This window comes from Dermacentor variabilis, chromosome 4 (assembly GCF_050947875.1).
Source record: "Dermacentor variabilis isolate Ectoservices chromosome 4, ASM5094787v1, whole genome shotgun sequence".
NCBI lineage: Eukaryota > Metazoa > Arthropoda > Arachnida > Ixodida > Ixodidae > Dermacentor > Dermacentor variabilis.
In genome coordinates, this window is record NC_134571.1 from 217,910,612 (window position 1) to 217,926,183 (window position 15,572).

General features: G+C 46.0%; 1 protein-coding gene across 1 annotated transcript in view; it reads left to right on the forward strand.

Annotated features, from left to right (window-relative positions):
• Positions 1 to 14,663, forward strand: part of LOC142578519 (CRISP/Allergen/PR-1-like) — a 137,184-nt gene extending 122,521 nt beyond the window's left edge. Inside the window, exons 5-6 of the mRNA XM_075687897.1 lie at positions 2,405 to 2,501; positions 13,379 to 14,663. Coding sequence (XP_075544012.1) covers positions 2,405 to 2,501; positions 13,379 to 13,390 — 109 coding nt within the window. The 3' untranslated portion in view covers positions 13,391 to 14,663. The remainder of the gene's footprint in view (positions 1 to 2,404; positions 2,502 to 13,378) is intronic.
• Positions 14,664 to 15,572: the final 909 nt, after the last annotated feature.

Below are 15,572 nucleotides of genomic sequence, written 5' to 3' on the forward strand. Positions count from 1 at the left end.
TTTCCATTATTTATCGTTTCTTCATTCCATTTAATAAACACAACTAATTTCCCCTATGTTGTCCTTGGTGTCATTGTTTGTTGGCTTCTCATAATATCTCTCATTTTTGCACATTCAAATCAAACCTTGGTAAATTTTTGCACTCAATATAACAACTTCATCGTTATCATTATATATATAAGTGCTGTGTGTCATTAAATATTTTACAGCGTTAGCTAGTGACTAACTTAATACGGTGTCTTGCGTGTTTGCATATAGCTGCTTCGTATTTACATATCCTACACATTTGTGATGGGAGGTCGCCTGTACAGTATGTTGACTATGGGGTCTCCCTCTGTATGTAAGTATAATCCTCATTTGTAACCTTATTATTATGCACAGTAAAGAACTCTCTCTCTCTCTCAAAAACACTAAATCTACCCCGTAGTGAATATATAGGAGAGTATAACTTGTAAGCAGGGCTACATTCATTTCAGCCCTAGACTTAGTAAGGTGACATTGGCAGGTGGCCTTAGCAAATCGAGTCAGTCGCTACGCGGCCTTTGTGACAGCTTTCTGGGTTTGTCAGTCAGTTACCATGAGCTTTGGCTTGAAGAACACGCAGTTCTGTTTCTCAAGGCTAGGATCAGCTGCTTGAAGGGCTAGAAGGATTCGCCCCGCTCTATCTGGATGATGTAGCCGTGTTTTCTAATGTTTGGGAGTCTCATTTACAACATGCCCGAATGGTGCTTGAAAGACTCAGAGCGGCGGACTTGACTATCAAAACCGAGAAGTGTCAATTTGGCCAGGCCCATGTCACGTATTTGGGGCACGAAATAGGACACGGGAAACGTGAACCTATGAAAGCCAAAGTGGTGGCAATAGTTAACTTTCCGAAGCCAGTAACAAAAAAGGATCTGGGGTCATTTCTGGCAATGGTCGGCATTACGAGCACTATACTTCAAGTTATTCAGAGCTTGCCTGTCCGCTAACTGACAGCCTCCGGAAGCTTGAGCCAGAAGGTGTCACTTGGAGCGCCAGTAGGGCAGAGTCTCACCAGAATCTGAAGAAAGATTTGTCTTCAGAGCCTGTGCTTGCCTCGCCAGACTTTCGCAGAGAATTCATTCTCCACAGTGACGCCAGCAACCGTGGTCTAGGTGTCGTCCTTGTGCAACTTAACGCGGTGAAGAGCATCCCGTGCTGTACCTCAGTCGAAAACTAACACCACGGGAAGAGGCGTTTAGCGCCTCCCAGAAAGAGTGCTTGCGCATAGTATAGGCCATTCAAAAGCTAGGATGCTATACTCAAAGCACGAAATTCACTGTTGAGAGCGACCATTGCCACTTGCATGGCTGAAGCAAATGATGAGAACAAACGAGAGATTGCTGAGATGGAGTTTCATTTTGCAGCCATACAATTTCAAGCTCAAGTATGGGAAAGGGAGCCATAATAACAATGCACAGGGTCTGAGCCGGGTATTTTAGGCAACGGACCCAGGGCGTTGTTTTTTAACGTGTTCTATACGTATCGCTATAGACGCTATTGATATAGGCAACTAATTTCTGTCTTGCCGAGGGCTGACCACGACAAAGAGAGCGAGAGAGAGGGGTAGAACTTTTTCAAGCGATCAAGTGGTAATAGCGTCCGGTAGGCATGTCGCTCGGGCACGCCAGTGATAGTGTGCGTTTCGTAGGAAGAACGCCACAATAACGTTGTAGTGGGTCCCAGCCATTACTTCAGAAAAGAACCTCGACACTTCGGGAAAACTGACAGCTGGTCACCCTGAGGTCAAATTTCCTGGCGGCGGAAGGGTCTCTTACATCTAAACATGGCCAAGGGCATTAATTAGATGTTTACCACGAGGCCACCATCCCCATCCATCAGCGCCTATCCAAAGTCAACGCAGCGTTGACGCCGACTGTTGACGGATCAACAAAAGACGCCTCTACCTAAACCTGATAACCTGAACTAACTTATGATAAGGGCCAACGTCGAATGCTAGCGTGGGAACGGCTTCGTCCTGGGATTCCGATATTGCTAAATATGTGGGGGCGAAGGTACAACATCGAAGGCGGAGTTCGTCGGAATGATGCGGGCGGGATATTGCGACTGATTCAACGGCTCTCATTAGCCCCAATACAGTCATCAGATTCCCTAGTTTAGACACATCGGGAAGATGACGGTATTCAAACTCGAGACCTTTGGCGCAGTGAGGAGCTGCTCACGTGTCCTGATGTGGACTCAGACGTTTAATATGCCCCTACATGGAGTGGGCTTCCGTATCTGGAGCCAGTAACAAAAAGTAAAATAAACCCCTTTTCCTATATTCCTACAACCGGGCGTACTCGCCAAATGGCTTGGTGGATTCCTGGCCCAAACGCCACCTCGAGATGCAACAATGCTTAATGTCTGCTCGCCACCGCAGGGGCAACATTCTCACCGAGCCGGTCTACAGCGAAGGGCAGCCGTGTAGTTCTTGTTTCACCGAAGGCTTCTGCAACCAGACGACAGGACTGTGCACGGTACGTACTTTGTATTCACTTTCAAGCTGAAAGGAATGTGACAAGGCCTCTTGCAAAAAAGAAGGGGGTAATCGAAAAGTTGTTCCTTCAAAGAACCTCCAGCTTTTCAATATACTGAGTGCCCCTACTACACTGCGCCAATAATTAAAAATTAGGACACAGGGCCCCACGCGAACGCCGACCGTTTATGTTGAGGGCCGATCCGCGGCGGAGGTGAAGCAGGCGTTAAGCACTCCTCATACATGGGCAGATCCCGAAGATAGTGCAATACCGGGTCGACCCACGGAGGAGGTGAAGCAAGCCTCAAACACTGCCCACACGTGGTGCGATCCCGAAGGTATTACAATGCCGGGCAGACCCGTGGCGGAGGTGCCGCCCGCCATTAGCTGGCCCACATACACAGCTTCGCTAGTCATCTTTTGTCACAGAGTGGAAGGGTACTCACTTTTTTGTTTCACTTTGCTAAAATACTTTACTTGGCTCACATTTACTCACGTTCGTTAATTGATAAGGCATAAATGGAAAAGTTATGGAGGGTGTAGAGAAAGGAACGCTCACAGATTTTAAAGCAACCTACGCCTTGCGTAATGCATTTCTTGGACAAAAAGCGAAACCTAAAATATAGTACATGACGAAGTGTCCACGCGCCAGCGATAGCTGCGACCTCAAATGTGAACTTCAACGTCTAGTACGCTGCGAACCTTGCGCAAGTTGATATCCTGGACTTCGATTCCGATAACGACGGAAGACGCCTGCCTAATAGTGCTAACCATAAGGTTTCCTACAATAATTACTAGAGGGAACACTGGAGCATCGATCGTTCACCCACCATGGGAATGATGATTATTACGTGTGTTTGTGTGATCTTCGTGCTTGTAGCTTCAGATATTCTTGTGACTATGTTTATTACACTTTATCTGCCTTCATTGGCCTCAATTTAAACGCAATATATACATCCTTCAAATGCAGAAGGCAATAAGACTATGAACACGCCTAATAGCTGCTAATTGCAATGGTTCTGCTTGTCCATGATTTCACGATTTTATGGTTTCAGTGTCAGGCTTCTCTGTAGATGTCTTCTATTCAAATCCTGTCTTCAGACAATTTTAGAATATTTATATACTTATGACGCAGTTCTTTCTTAAATGATCAGTTTTCAAAGTCATGAAGCCGTTTCAAAGCCATAAGGACTAATTTAAGGCAAATCCACGCACTAAACGTGCTTTCAATGCCATCTGAATCATCCTGCTTGTAGTTGCCGTAGACAACAGCGCCCCATTTCCGTCTAGCACTTGAACGAAACTCTCTAGTGCTAACGTATAGACAAAAGAGGGGAAAGGCGCGGTCGCTCGTTTTCGGTGTCACAAACTAGGCCCATATTTGACGAGGCGACAGTCCCGATGTCTCCAGGTTTGCAGTGGCGCCTGACACCGGCAAAAGGTGCCGAGAGCGAGTGGGGCTATACTAATTCAGGTACAACCAAATTAGGAAGGCCCACTTAGCTTCAACAAAGACACTTCCTCGCCAGAACATGAATTTGCCTCCCCGGTGTTATATTCGGTCACTACCTCCATCACAATCCTTACAATTAACCCGTGGCCCTCAGTCCCTAGCAGCTGCGGAGCAGCTGGCCAAGGCAGCCGTTAGACCTGAAACGCAGCAGAAGTTGCTAAGAATCTCTGGGTCTGGACATGCTATCAATGGAAACTGACCCTGTCAACCTTTAACAACCGAACCCTCTCGAGCGAGACTAGCTTAGCAGGACTCGTCGAAGAACTATCAGACATTGTTTGGGATATTATCGGCCTTAGTGAGATTAGAAGAACTCTTGAGGCTTACACATTGCTGAATAACGGTCATGTCCTCTGCTATAGAGGTCTTCTGGATAAGAAGCAATGCGGGGTACGATTTCTAATCCATAAATTCATGGCGGGAAACATTGACAAATTCCACAGCATCAACGAGAGGGTAGCAGTAGTCGTAATCACACTTATTAAGAGATAAAGATTGAAGGTAGTACAAACCTGCGCTACAACATCCACTCACGATGATGCTGAAGTAGATCACTTTTATAAAGAAGTTGAATTAGCGATGAGAAAAGTGCAAACTCAGTATACTTTAGTAATGGGCGACTTCAATGCAAAAGTGGGGAAAAAGGGCTGGTGAACAAGCATTTGGAAACTACAGCGTCGATTCTAGGAACGCTAGAAGAAAGATACTGATAGCATTCGCAGAAAGAAATAAGCTGCAAATAATGAAGACCTCCTTCAGGAAGCCTAGCAACAGAAAATGGACCTGGAAAAGCCGTAATGGTGAAACAAGAAATGAAATGATTTGATACTCTGCTGATCCCAGCGTACTACAGCATGTAAAAGTGTTAGGTAGGGTAAGGTGCAGTAATCAATTTGAAGAGAAAAATAGTAAAATAAGTGAAGATGAAACAGGACAACCTCGACGCAGTAAGGGTACAAGCAGAAAAATTCAGGCTAGTACTTGCAAACAAATATGCAGCCTCAGAACAGAGAGATGACACAGAGGTAATCAATGAAACCGTAACTAGGCTAGCTTCAAAGGCAGCGACTGAACTGGGAGGCAAGGTTTCAAGGCAACCAGTAGGCAAGCTCTCTTAAGTAACAAAGGACCTAACAAAAAGTGACAAGGAATGAAACTGTCCAACTCAAGAGATAAGATAGGATTAGCGGAACTGTCAAGACTGATCAACAATGCGAAAATAAGGAATATTCGAAATTATAGCGTGAGAAAAACTGAGGTAGCCGCAAAAATTGGACTCAGCCGGAAATCAGTGAGAAGGAAGCTTGGCATAGGAGAAACCAAGATTTATGCGCTAAAAGATAAGCAGGACATTATCAGCTATCTCAAAGATATAGTAAAGGCAGCGGAATAATTCTATACTGATCTGTACAGTATCCAGATGGGTCAGGATACCTCAATGAAAAACAGTAATGAACAGGATCCAGAAACTTCTCCTATAACTAGCAATGAGGTAAGAAGGGCCTTGCAAGACATGAAAGGAGGAAGAGCGGCAGGAGAAGATGGAATAACAGTCGATTTAATCAATGATGCAGGAGACATAATGCTTCGAAAACTGGCGGCGCTTTATACGAAGTGTCTATCGACTGCAAGCAACTGGAAGAATGCAAACATTATACTATTCCACAAAAAGGGAGACGTTAAAGAATTGAAAAATTATACGCCCCTTAGCTTACTCCCAGTAGTACATAAAATATTTACCAAAATAATCTCCGCTAGAGTAAGGGCAACACTGGACTTTAGTCAACCAAGGGAACAGGCTGGCTTCAGGAAAGGATTCTCTAGAATGGATTACATCCATGTCATTCATCAGGTTATCGAGAAATCCGCAGAGTATAATAGGCCTCTCTATATGACTTACATAGATTACGAAAAGGCATTTGATTCAGTAGAAATACCAACAGTCGTAGCGGCATTACGTAATCCAGGAATATGGAACGCTTACGCAAATACCTTGGAAACTATCTACATAGGTTTTACAGCTACCTTAATTCTGCACAAGAAAAGCAGGAAGATACCTATAAAGAAAGGGGTCAGACAAAGAGACACAATCTCTCCAATGCTATTCACTGCGCGCTTGGAAGAAATATTTAAGTTTTAAACTAAGAAGGCTTAGGAGTAAAGGCCGACGGTGAATATTTCAGCATCCTTCGGTTTGCCGATGACATTGTTCTATTCAGCAACAATGCAGACGAATCACATCATATGATCGAGGACCTTAACAGAGAGAGTATAAGAGTGGGATTGAAGACTAATATGCGGAAGACAAAAATAAAGATGACTAGCCGGGAAAGAGAACAAGAGTTCAGGATGGCCAGCCAACCTCTAGAGTCTGCGAAGGGGTACGTTTATCTAGGTTAACTAATCACAGGGAACCCTGATCATGAAAAGGAAATTCATAGAAGAAGGAAAACGGGTTCGATCGCATAGGGCCGACATTGTCAGCTCCTGAGTGGAAGCTTACCAGGATCATTGAAAAGGAAGATGTACAATCAGTGCATTTTACCGGTGCTAACAATGGGACAGAAAGTTGGAGACTGACAAAGACGCTTCGGAACAAGTTCGGGACCGCCCGAAGGGCGATGGAACGAAGAATGCTAGGCATAACTTTAAGAGGCAGAAAGAGAGCTGTTTTGGTCAGAGAGCAAATGGGTATAGCCGATATTCTAATTGACATTAAGAGAAATAATCGGGGCTGGGCAGGTCATGTAATACGCAGGCTAGATAACCGTTGTGCCATTAGGGTTACAGAATGGGTACCAAGAGAAGGGAAACGCAATTAAGGACGACAGAAGACTAGGTGGAGCGATGAAATTAAGAAATTCGCGGGCGCTAGTTGGCACCGGACAAGGGTGATTGGAGATCGCAGGGAGACGCCTTCGTCCTGCAATGGACATAATATAGACTGATGATGCTGTTTACGATTCCCGATGTCTGCACGTATGCAGACGCAAATTACTTTTGTTTGTTTCGAGTAGCGAGGAGAAGGAAAATTTCTGCCGAGACAATTCAGCCGAGACAATTGTTTGAATTCAAAAGCAGTATATTCGCTTTGGGGAAATGTTATTGAGGATGATGATATTGACACGTGTACTTGTCTTTATCGGGCGACCACGTTTCGCCGCTTAACAAATGTAATCGCACAGCGCGGGACGCGCCTGGATGTATCCGAAAGAATACATTGTTGCGCCAAAAAAGGTAAAAAAAAGACTTGGGAAGGAAGAGTACGAAAAGACAGATTGAGCGCTGAGCTGGGCGAGTTGGTTGGGATCTAAAGAATACATTGTTGTGCCAAAAAAGGAAAAAAAAAAAGACTTGGGAAGGAAGTGTACGAAAAGACAGCGCTCAATCTGTCTTTTCGTACTCTTCCTTCCCAAGTCTTTCTTTTTTTTCCTTTTTTGGCGCAACAATGTATTCTTTAGATCCCAACCAACTCGCCCAGCAACAAGTTCTACTCGATGTATCCGAAGTTTCTGGAAAGTTATCGATGCTTGTACCCGGCTGTCTGTTGTCGCCGAACCTTGTGTTATCTGATTTCATCGCGTGACGCGAATGGTGTAGAACTTTGTGGAAGGCACGCGGGCCCGAACGATTAGTCTGGAACATTCGACGACTGCTGTATAAAGGCCGACGCGCTTCACCCGCTGATCAGATTTTCGACGATCGCCGAGCGTGTTCGCCGCTATCGTTGTGCTATAAGTGTAGGCGGTTTTGTGGGCTCAGGTTCGCCCAATAAAAGTTAGTTTTGTCATTCACAGTATTGCTACTGTGTTATTCAACGCCACCACCACGTGACAATATGACGCATTAGGTAAACCTCCAATCAGCTAGATGGCTGACGATATCTATTGTAAAGTATCCCTTCCTGAATCCAGCCTTCTCTCTTGGTTGAATAATGTCAAGTGTTACCCTGATTCGATTGGAAACTGTTGACTATTCGGTACAATACTGAAAGCAAGCCAATGAGCCTATAATTCAATTTATCAACGCCTCCCTTCATATGGATTACTGCACTATTGGCATCCTTCCAGCTCTCAGGTGCACCTGCAGTCGTGAGGCATTGCGCATATGGGGCCACAATCTTTTCAACCATTGTATCTCTTCCATCTTTGATTAAATCGAGTGTTATGCCATATTTTTCTGCCGCATTTCGCTGGTACATGCCTTGCAAGGCCCCTCTAACTTCACCAATATTTATAGAAGAAGCCTCTGCATCCTGTTCGTCAGTACTTCATATGAAGGTTGCGTGGCTGCTCGGAGCACTGACTGCACGGGCCAGTATTAAATTATCCTTTTACTATATCATACAAATTACTGGTGACATTACCCTTCTCAGCTTTCACTGCCTACATCTTGCCCTGTCCAATGCCAATTTTTCTTCACACTAATTTCATGCTGCGGCCAATTTTTACTACTTCGTCAATTTTTCCGTCATCAATTCGAAGATTCCTTACTCCCTTCTTTATCAGTTTTGACAGGAAATTCTATCCTATCTCTTGAGTTCGACACTGTCATACTTTGTTGTTTCATTATCAGGTCCTTTGTTACTCGGGAGAGCTTACCTACTGCTTGCCTTGGAGTCTAACCTGTCACTTTTATTACTGCTTCTTAAATCAGCCTAGTTATGGTCTCAATCTGTACCTCTATGTCATCTTTATATTCCTGTTCTGAAGCTAGATATTTGTTCACGAGCACCAGCCTGAATTCGTCTCCTTTTACGTTTACTGTTGGCCTGTTTCTTCTTCACTAGTTTTGCTCTTCCTGCCTTCAAAGTGAGGGCAATCGTCGACCTTGCTAACGTGTAACCACTGGCCTTTACCCTGCCTAACACTTCTAAATCCGGCACAAGGCTGGGAGTGGCAGAGAGTGTGAAATCTCTTTGATTTCTTGTTTATTAGTGTTTTCTAGGTCCACTTCCTGGAGAAGGTATTCGTTATAAGTAGTCAATTCATTTCTCTGCCCATTCTACGAACATCTCACTCTAGTATTCTTAGAATAGAAGCCGTATTCGTCAATTGCTTGTTCCCCAGCCTCCTTTTTGCCCACTTTTGCACTGAAGTCACCCATGACTACAGTAGATTGAGTTTTCCCTAGTTTATTAATGACGACCATAGAAATCCAGCAGCCAAGAAAGCATAGGCGTAATTAGCCTTGGTTCAAATAAAAATGTAGAAAATAATGACGAAAAGGGAAAATGAAAGTGGGTGAAGAGATAACTTGTCGCCGGGGTGCAACGAATCCACAACCTCTGCATTACGCGTGTGTGGTACTACAGTGACGGACATCAATCCGTCCACTGGTATAGGTATTTCTGATCACTTGAGCTTGTCCTGGGAGTCGTAGTGAGCGCAACTCAGATCGATGACTGTGGGTGTGGAACAACCTTTTTCGCCAGATGGAGTCGCGCAACGTGTGAACTTAGCAGAGCAGGAACGTGGCCAATTAACCCTTGTAGAGGCTACCTAGAGGCGTCAAGGGGGCCAGAATCGAGACCTTCGATAAGAATGAACGAGATGCAGAGAAAGAGAAGGGCTAAATTTTTGTTAATCACGACAACATAAAGCCAACAGGCGATGAAGCAATGGAAAGCATGGGGGTTAATTAACCAAGGTTAAGCAAACTGTGATTGAAATATAAGTGTAGAAGATATTAAGGAAGTGGCAAAATGAAAGTAGGTGAAAAGATTACTTGACGCCGGTGGGAGACGAATTCCCAATCTCTGCATTACGCATGCGTTGCATTAGTAATTGTGCTACGCGAACAGCTATCAATCTATCCTCTAGGAGGAAGAATAGAAAATTGCAATAAAGATTTTAATTGACTAATCGGAGTGATATAAATCGTGTTTATTAAATAAGAAAGTCCTGTACAGAATTACTTACTGGCGCATCAACTTCCATTGAATACTTCTATACTTTCTGTAAAACCATGGATCGTCGGTTACAGTGCCATATCATGAATTAATAATGTGTTAGTTTGACGACTACACAGAAGTAACTTAAGTATTCATGCTATAGCAGCTGAACTTCTTTTGTGCGATGTTCCCTCATATTTACAGAAAGCTACGTAAGTTCGAAATACTCAACAGCAGCAAGTCATATTTCGTGACTGAAAGGTATCTTTCATCTCATTCATTGCTTCAAACTGTTCACCTAATGCATTAATATGTTCTCCCCAAATTGATATATGGTGAGCAATTTACAAAGCCCACTGCAGTGGCAAGGGCGCTAAAGGCAGTTATGCCTGACAAAGGCCCCCGGCCCTCCTCAGGTCGTCACAATTCACGTGCTTCGAGTTCAGCACAGTCAAGAAAGGATTTCAATACATCAGTTTCAGAAAAGTATCTTGAAGCCTGTCGCCTTCAAAATATAAAGGAAAAGCTCATGGGAAATAAGCTCTCACCGCGAGATACGCAAGCAATAATGTGTAGGCGCTGAGCGCACGGAGTATACGGGGGAGAGTAGATCGGGGAGAGTAGGCCTGGGCCGATTGTGACGAGGGCGTCACTAAAAGCTACCGCGTACCACGCAGTATGGCGCATTCAGTGCTGTGATAAAGACGTCCGTAAAGGCCCCACCACAGGGAGCACAGGATACATGTCTGGCTAAGCGCGTACGTGTGGGCGGGGAGGGGTCGAATTGTGGCGCCTTGAGAGTTTACTGTCTATACCCAGTGTCATCAACTCACATTGTCAGTGCTACGATAAGAAAGCGCGTAAAGGCCCGACAACACGGAACACGAGATGCATATCTGGTTAAGCGTGTGCATGCGGGCGGGGGGGGGGGAGGGAGGGATCAAAGTGTGGCACCTTGAGAGTCTTGTGTACACCTAGGGGCATCAACTTACGTTTTTGGTGCTACGATAAGGAAGGGCGTAAAGGCCCGACCACACGGAGCACGGGATACACGTCTGGCTAAGCGTGTACGTGCGGGCGGGGTGAAGAGGGGTCGAAGTGTCACGCCTTGAGTCTTCTCTCTAGACCTAGGGGCATCAACTCACATTGTCAGTGCTACGATAAGGACGCGCGTGAAGGCCCGACCACATGGAGCGCGGGATACACGTCTGGCTAAGCGTGTATGTGTGGGCGGGGGGAGGGAGGGATCTAAGTGTGGCGCCTTGAGAGTCTACTACTGTCTAGAGCTAAGGACATTAACCTACATTGTCAGTGCAACGATAAGGATGCGCAGAAAGGCCCGACCACACGGAGCACGGGATACACGTCTGGCTAAGCGTGACGGGCGGGCGGGGTGAAGAGGGGTCGAAGTGTCACGCCTTAAGTCTTCTCTCTAGACCTAGGGGCATCAACTCACATTGTCAGTGCTACGATAAGGACGCGCGTGAAGGCCTGGCCACATGGAGCGCGGGATACACGTCTGGCTAAGCGTGTATGTGTGGGCGGGGGGAGGGAGGGATATAAATGTGGCGCCTTGGGAGCCTTCTGTCTAGATTTGGGGGCATCAACTCACATTGTCAGTGCTACGATAAGGACGCGCGTAAAGGCCCGACCACGCGGAGCGCGGAATACACGTCTGCTAAGCGCATACGTGCACGTGAGCGTACGCGTCTCCGAGGCTGTACGCGTGTGACGCGTACTCGATCACGGTCGAAACTATAAAATTCTGAGCACTTATCTGTTACGGCAGCATTAGGAATCACATTTCTCGCCACCTCGGCCCAGAAGCGCCCTGTCAAGTGCTTATTCTTATGGCACTCGTTCCTCGCCGGCCAAAGTGCAGGCTGAGTTTACACGCAGGTGACTAGCCTTTGATAACTGATAGCTAGCTTCCATCGTACTTGTGCGACACGGAACCAGTGAACCAATGAACCAGTGACGATTCCTAAACCAAAACAACCTGTTTGAAGATCCGTGCCGGACGTTCGCATGCCGCCCACTTGATGTCGGTGCAAAAGCAGCCACTTCTACTGCCTACGCTCAAAATTATCCTGAAAATCATGCGCTGCCTGACTTGTGCGCGGCTCTCGCGTCTCCCTAAGAACAAGCGCACACGGCATCGAAGACGCGTGACATGTGGTCAGGCGCATACGATTAGCGCCGCGTGGTGGCGCCTTTATACGACGCTGCGTGCTCGAATCCGAGGTGGTCCTTTGATGTGCGAGCAGTGCGTGCCGTGTAAACAGCTAAAGCTGGATGCTGTGACCACAGGTTTAATATACACAAGACAATGGAAACCTAATTTATTAATCTCTACAGCTTTATAATCAAGCTCTAAATGATGGTTCTAAAGTATAGTATAGAGATCATTCGTTCATCTATCCAGTGGTGGTAGACACGCAGCGCTACGTCTGATACTGACGTTGCAGGAGCACATTAAATATTGACACGTGTACATGTTGATCTTTCTCGGGTGACCACGTTTCACCTCTTAACAAATGTTATCGCACAGCGCAGGACGCGGCTGCATGTATAGGGAGTTTCTGGAATGTTATCGATGCTTCTATTCGCTGTCTGTTGTCGCCGAACCTTGTGGTATCAATTTCATCGCGTGACGCGAATGGTGTAGAACTTTGTGGAAGACACGCGGATCTCAGCGATTAGTCTGGAACATTCGGCGACTGCTGTATAAAAGCCGACGCTGTTGACCCGCTGATCAGATTTTTCGACGATCGCCGACTGTGTTCGCCGCTCTCGTTGTGCTTTAAGTGCAGCCTGTTTTGTGGGCACAGGTTTCCCCAACAAAAGCTAGTTTTGTCTTTCACAGTATTGCTGCTGTGTTCTTTAACGTCACTACCACGTGACAATATCTCGGCCGCTACCACCGTGGTATTACATCAGTAATTCGTACTCATAGTTATTCATTGCAAATTACGGAATCTTCCAGGGCCACCAATGTACCCAGCATGAAAGGGTGGAGTCAAAAATTGCAATGTTTGCACCGCGATAAAGAAAAGTTAAGTAAGTTTCTCTGCAAGTAAAAAAACCTGCACTGCCCCACCCGCTTTTCATTTTGTGTCATAAGAAACGGCAGCAACAAATTTACTGCTGCGTCATCGTGAATAAAACGAGATCTTGACAAAAAGCACCTATAAATATACTGGACTACACATCCCTCAGCGTAACACTTCCTATCCTCAATTTTCTCAGCAGTAGAATTCTGTTCTCGGCAGACCTATGGAATTATTGGCACCGAACTTATGGAAACAAGCTTAGCAGCAAATGGAAAACAACATCTGCGATAGTTTGATACTCATAGAGGATGCCACCGTGAAAAAAAAAACGGCATGAAACCCATCAAATTTAGTGCAGTGCTCTCCGTTGAACTAAAATGAACCCTTGCTCATAAGCGGCGTTCTTTTCTTCTACGCAGGTAACGTCTTAATAATGGAGAAGCTCATCAACGCATCCGACACCGCAAGACATTCGCAAAGGCAGTATACAGGTCGAAGAGCCAGCTTCCTCCATTTGGGAGAACAATTTCAGTGGTGCCAAGCAACAATAGAACACAGTACTGATAGCTTGCACACGTGTTAACTCCTTCTGAGACATCAGCATCCGTTTGAGGAAAGGCTTCTCACTAGGCGTCTATGCCTCATCGCAAATAAGCTTGATTCGATCCAAAAGGACGCCTCCATTTCCTCAAGAAATGGACTGTACGACAACCGATAGCTCTGCCGAAATGGAATCATGCTAGGGTTTGTTAGAGGACGCCCGGGAAGCGATCAAAAGTGTCTGAAGGAGCTGGCCTACAGCAACTCGACAACCGACCCCTCAATAAGTTAGAGGCGCTCGAAGGACTTCACAGGTGATACCAGGATCAGAAACTCAACCGTAGGCTCCGCAAATTCATCGCGCACTCAACCGGGATATCGAGCACTGTGCGCATCAGCTCACCAGTCAGCAATGGCGTGCTGTATGCGAAAGTATGCAACGGCAACCCAACCTCCACAAAACCTGTAATATCCTCCGGCATATCCTCGATGATCGCGTCCAGTAATACAACACAAAGGCAGCATCTTCAGAAACCACTACATCTGGCCCCGGGCTCCGACGATCAATTATTACGGGACCCATCCGCCAAGTACATTAGCACACAAAAACCTAAACAACAACCGCCCTACACAGTCTAGAGCAGCGCTGAGATTACAACGCCCCGTTACCCTTTCCCCGTTACTTAACGCCCCATTACCCTTCCGGAACTACAGGCTGTGCTTAGCACCTTAAGCCCCAACTCCGGCCCCAGGGACCACTGTACTACTAATCGGCTTCCTTGGAATACGGACGGTGGGTCACTCGCGACCCTCCTGCATCACATCAGCGACGTACTCCTGCCCCGTCACTTTATCATCACATATCTACCCCGATGCTTTTACACCGAGCTGCAAAACATGCCACGTGCCACGCGCGGATCTCGATATCTCGGCATGCCCCGCAGTACGACGCACCATCAATCACGGCACCGATCCTACATTTAGAATCACTACGCCTGAGCAGTGGGCGGCCATGCCGCTCAGCGAATGCGCGGATGATCAAACCTGGGTAGTCCGGCTGTATGGCAACGCCACCAAAACTCAAGGTCCGACCGCCGCCTGAGGAAGGGAGGCTCCAGTGGGGCTAGTCTTCCGGCACCCCACCTCCCTTGACCTCAGCAAAGACTTTGCATAAAGCTTTTTTTTCTCTCTGTCTCTGTCTCTCCCTCTCTTTTTAGGGTAATGCCGAGCGGAATGCGACGAAGGACACTCCCCAAGAGCAGTTATCAGTCTTCGGCACATTAGTGGTCTTACAAACCGCGTGAATCTCGCAAGAAAATCTTGCCCTTCGATCTCTAGAGACTATGGAGTCCCTCACAAAGGCGGTGGTCCAACCTGTTGCGTAGAAATTATTAGGCGCTACCTTGTATTTCATAGCGACTAGCGAGGTCAGAAGGACTAGTTAGGTAAATGCAGCGCTGTGTGATGCTTTCTGCCGCAAGATGTTCTTGAGAAGCCTGTATGCTGGGTAGGAATTTCAGTTCATAAGGCCGTATTGTGGAACATCAACGAATTTCTCAGCGTTGACGAGACGGTCGCAGTTAGTAATGCAGAATCTGATATATAAATTTCACGCACTTTAAGCCGATTACCCTACGTCTATTCATTATAATATGCTGGTAGACAGTATATAAAGACATTTAATTTGCAATATTAAAGGTCACAAGTTATTATACTAAGTGCACTCATCGACGACTTAGATATTTTTTGGTATTGGTCGAACAGAGGAACACCTTATAAGTAATTACAACAGTCATTGAAGGAAAATTGCACTGAGCAGTGGACATAAAAATATCCAAACTAAATAAGAAAAAACTGATCAAATGGAATGCTTCTTGCGCAAATTGCACTCGCTGAGGTGGCAGGCGCATGCACAATGTAATGAGACGTGAACACGCTTTCGACAAACGAGGCCGAACAAGCATTACATTCTCAAATCGCGTTCCAAGAACGGCTAGGTATTTTTCGTTACGAATCGGGGAGCAACAGTCTAGGGAAGTCATACTTCGAATCAACTGTTCCGAGCACACTTGA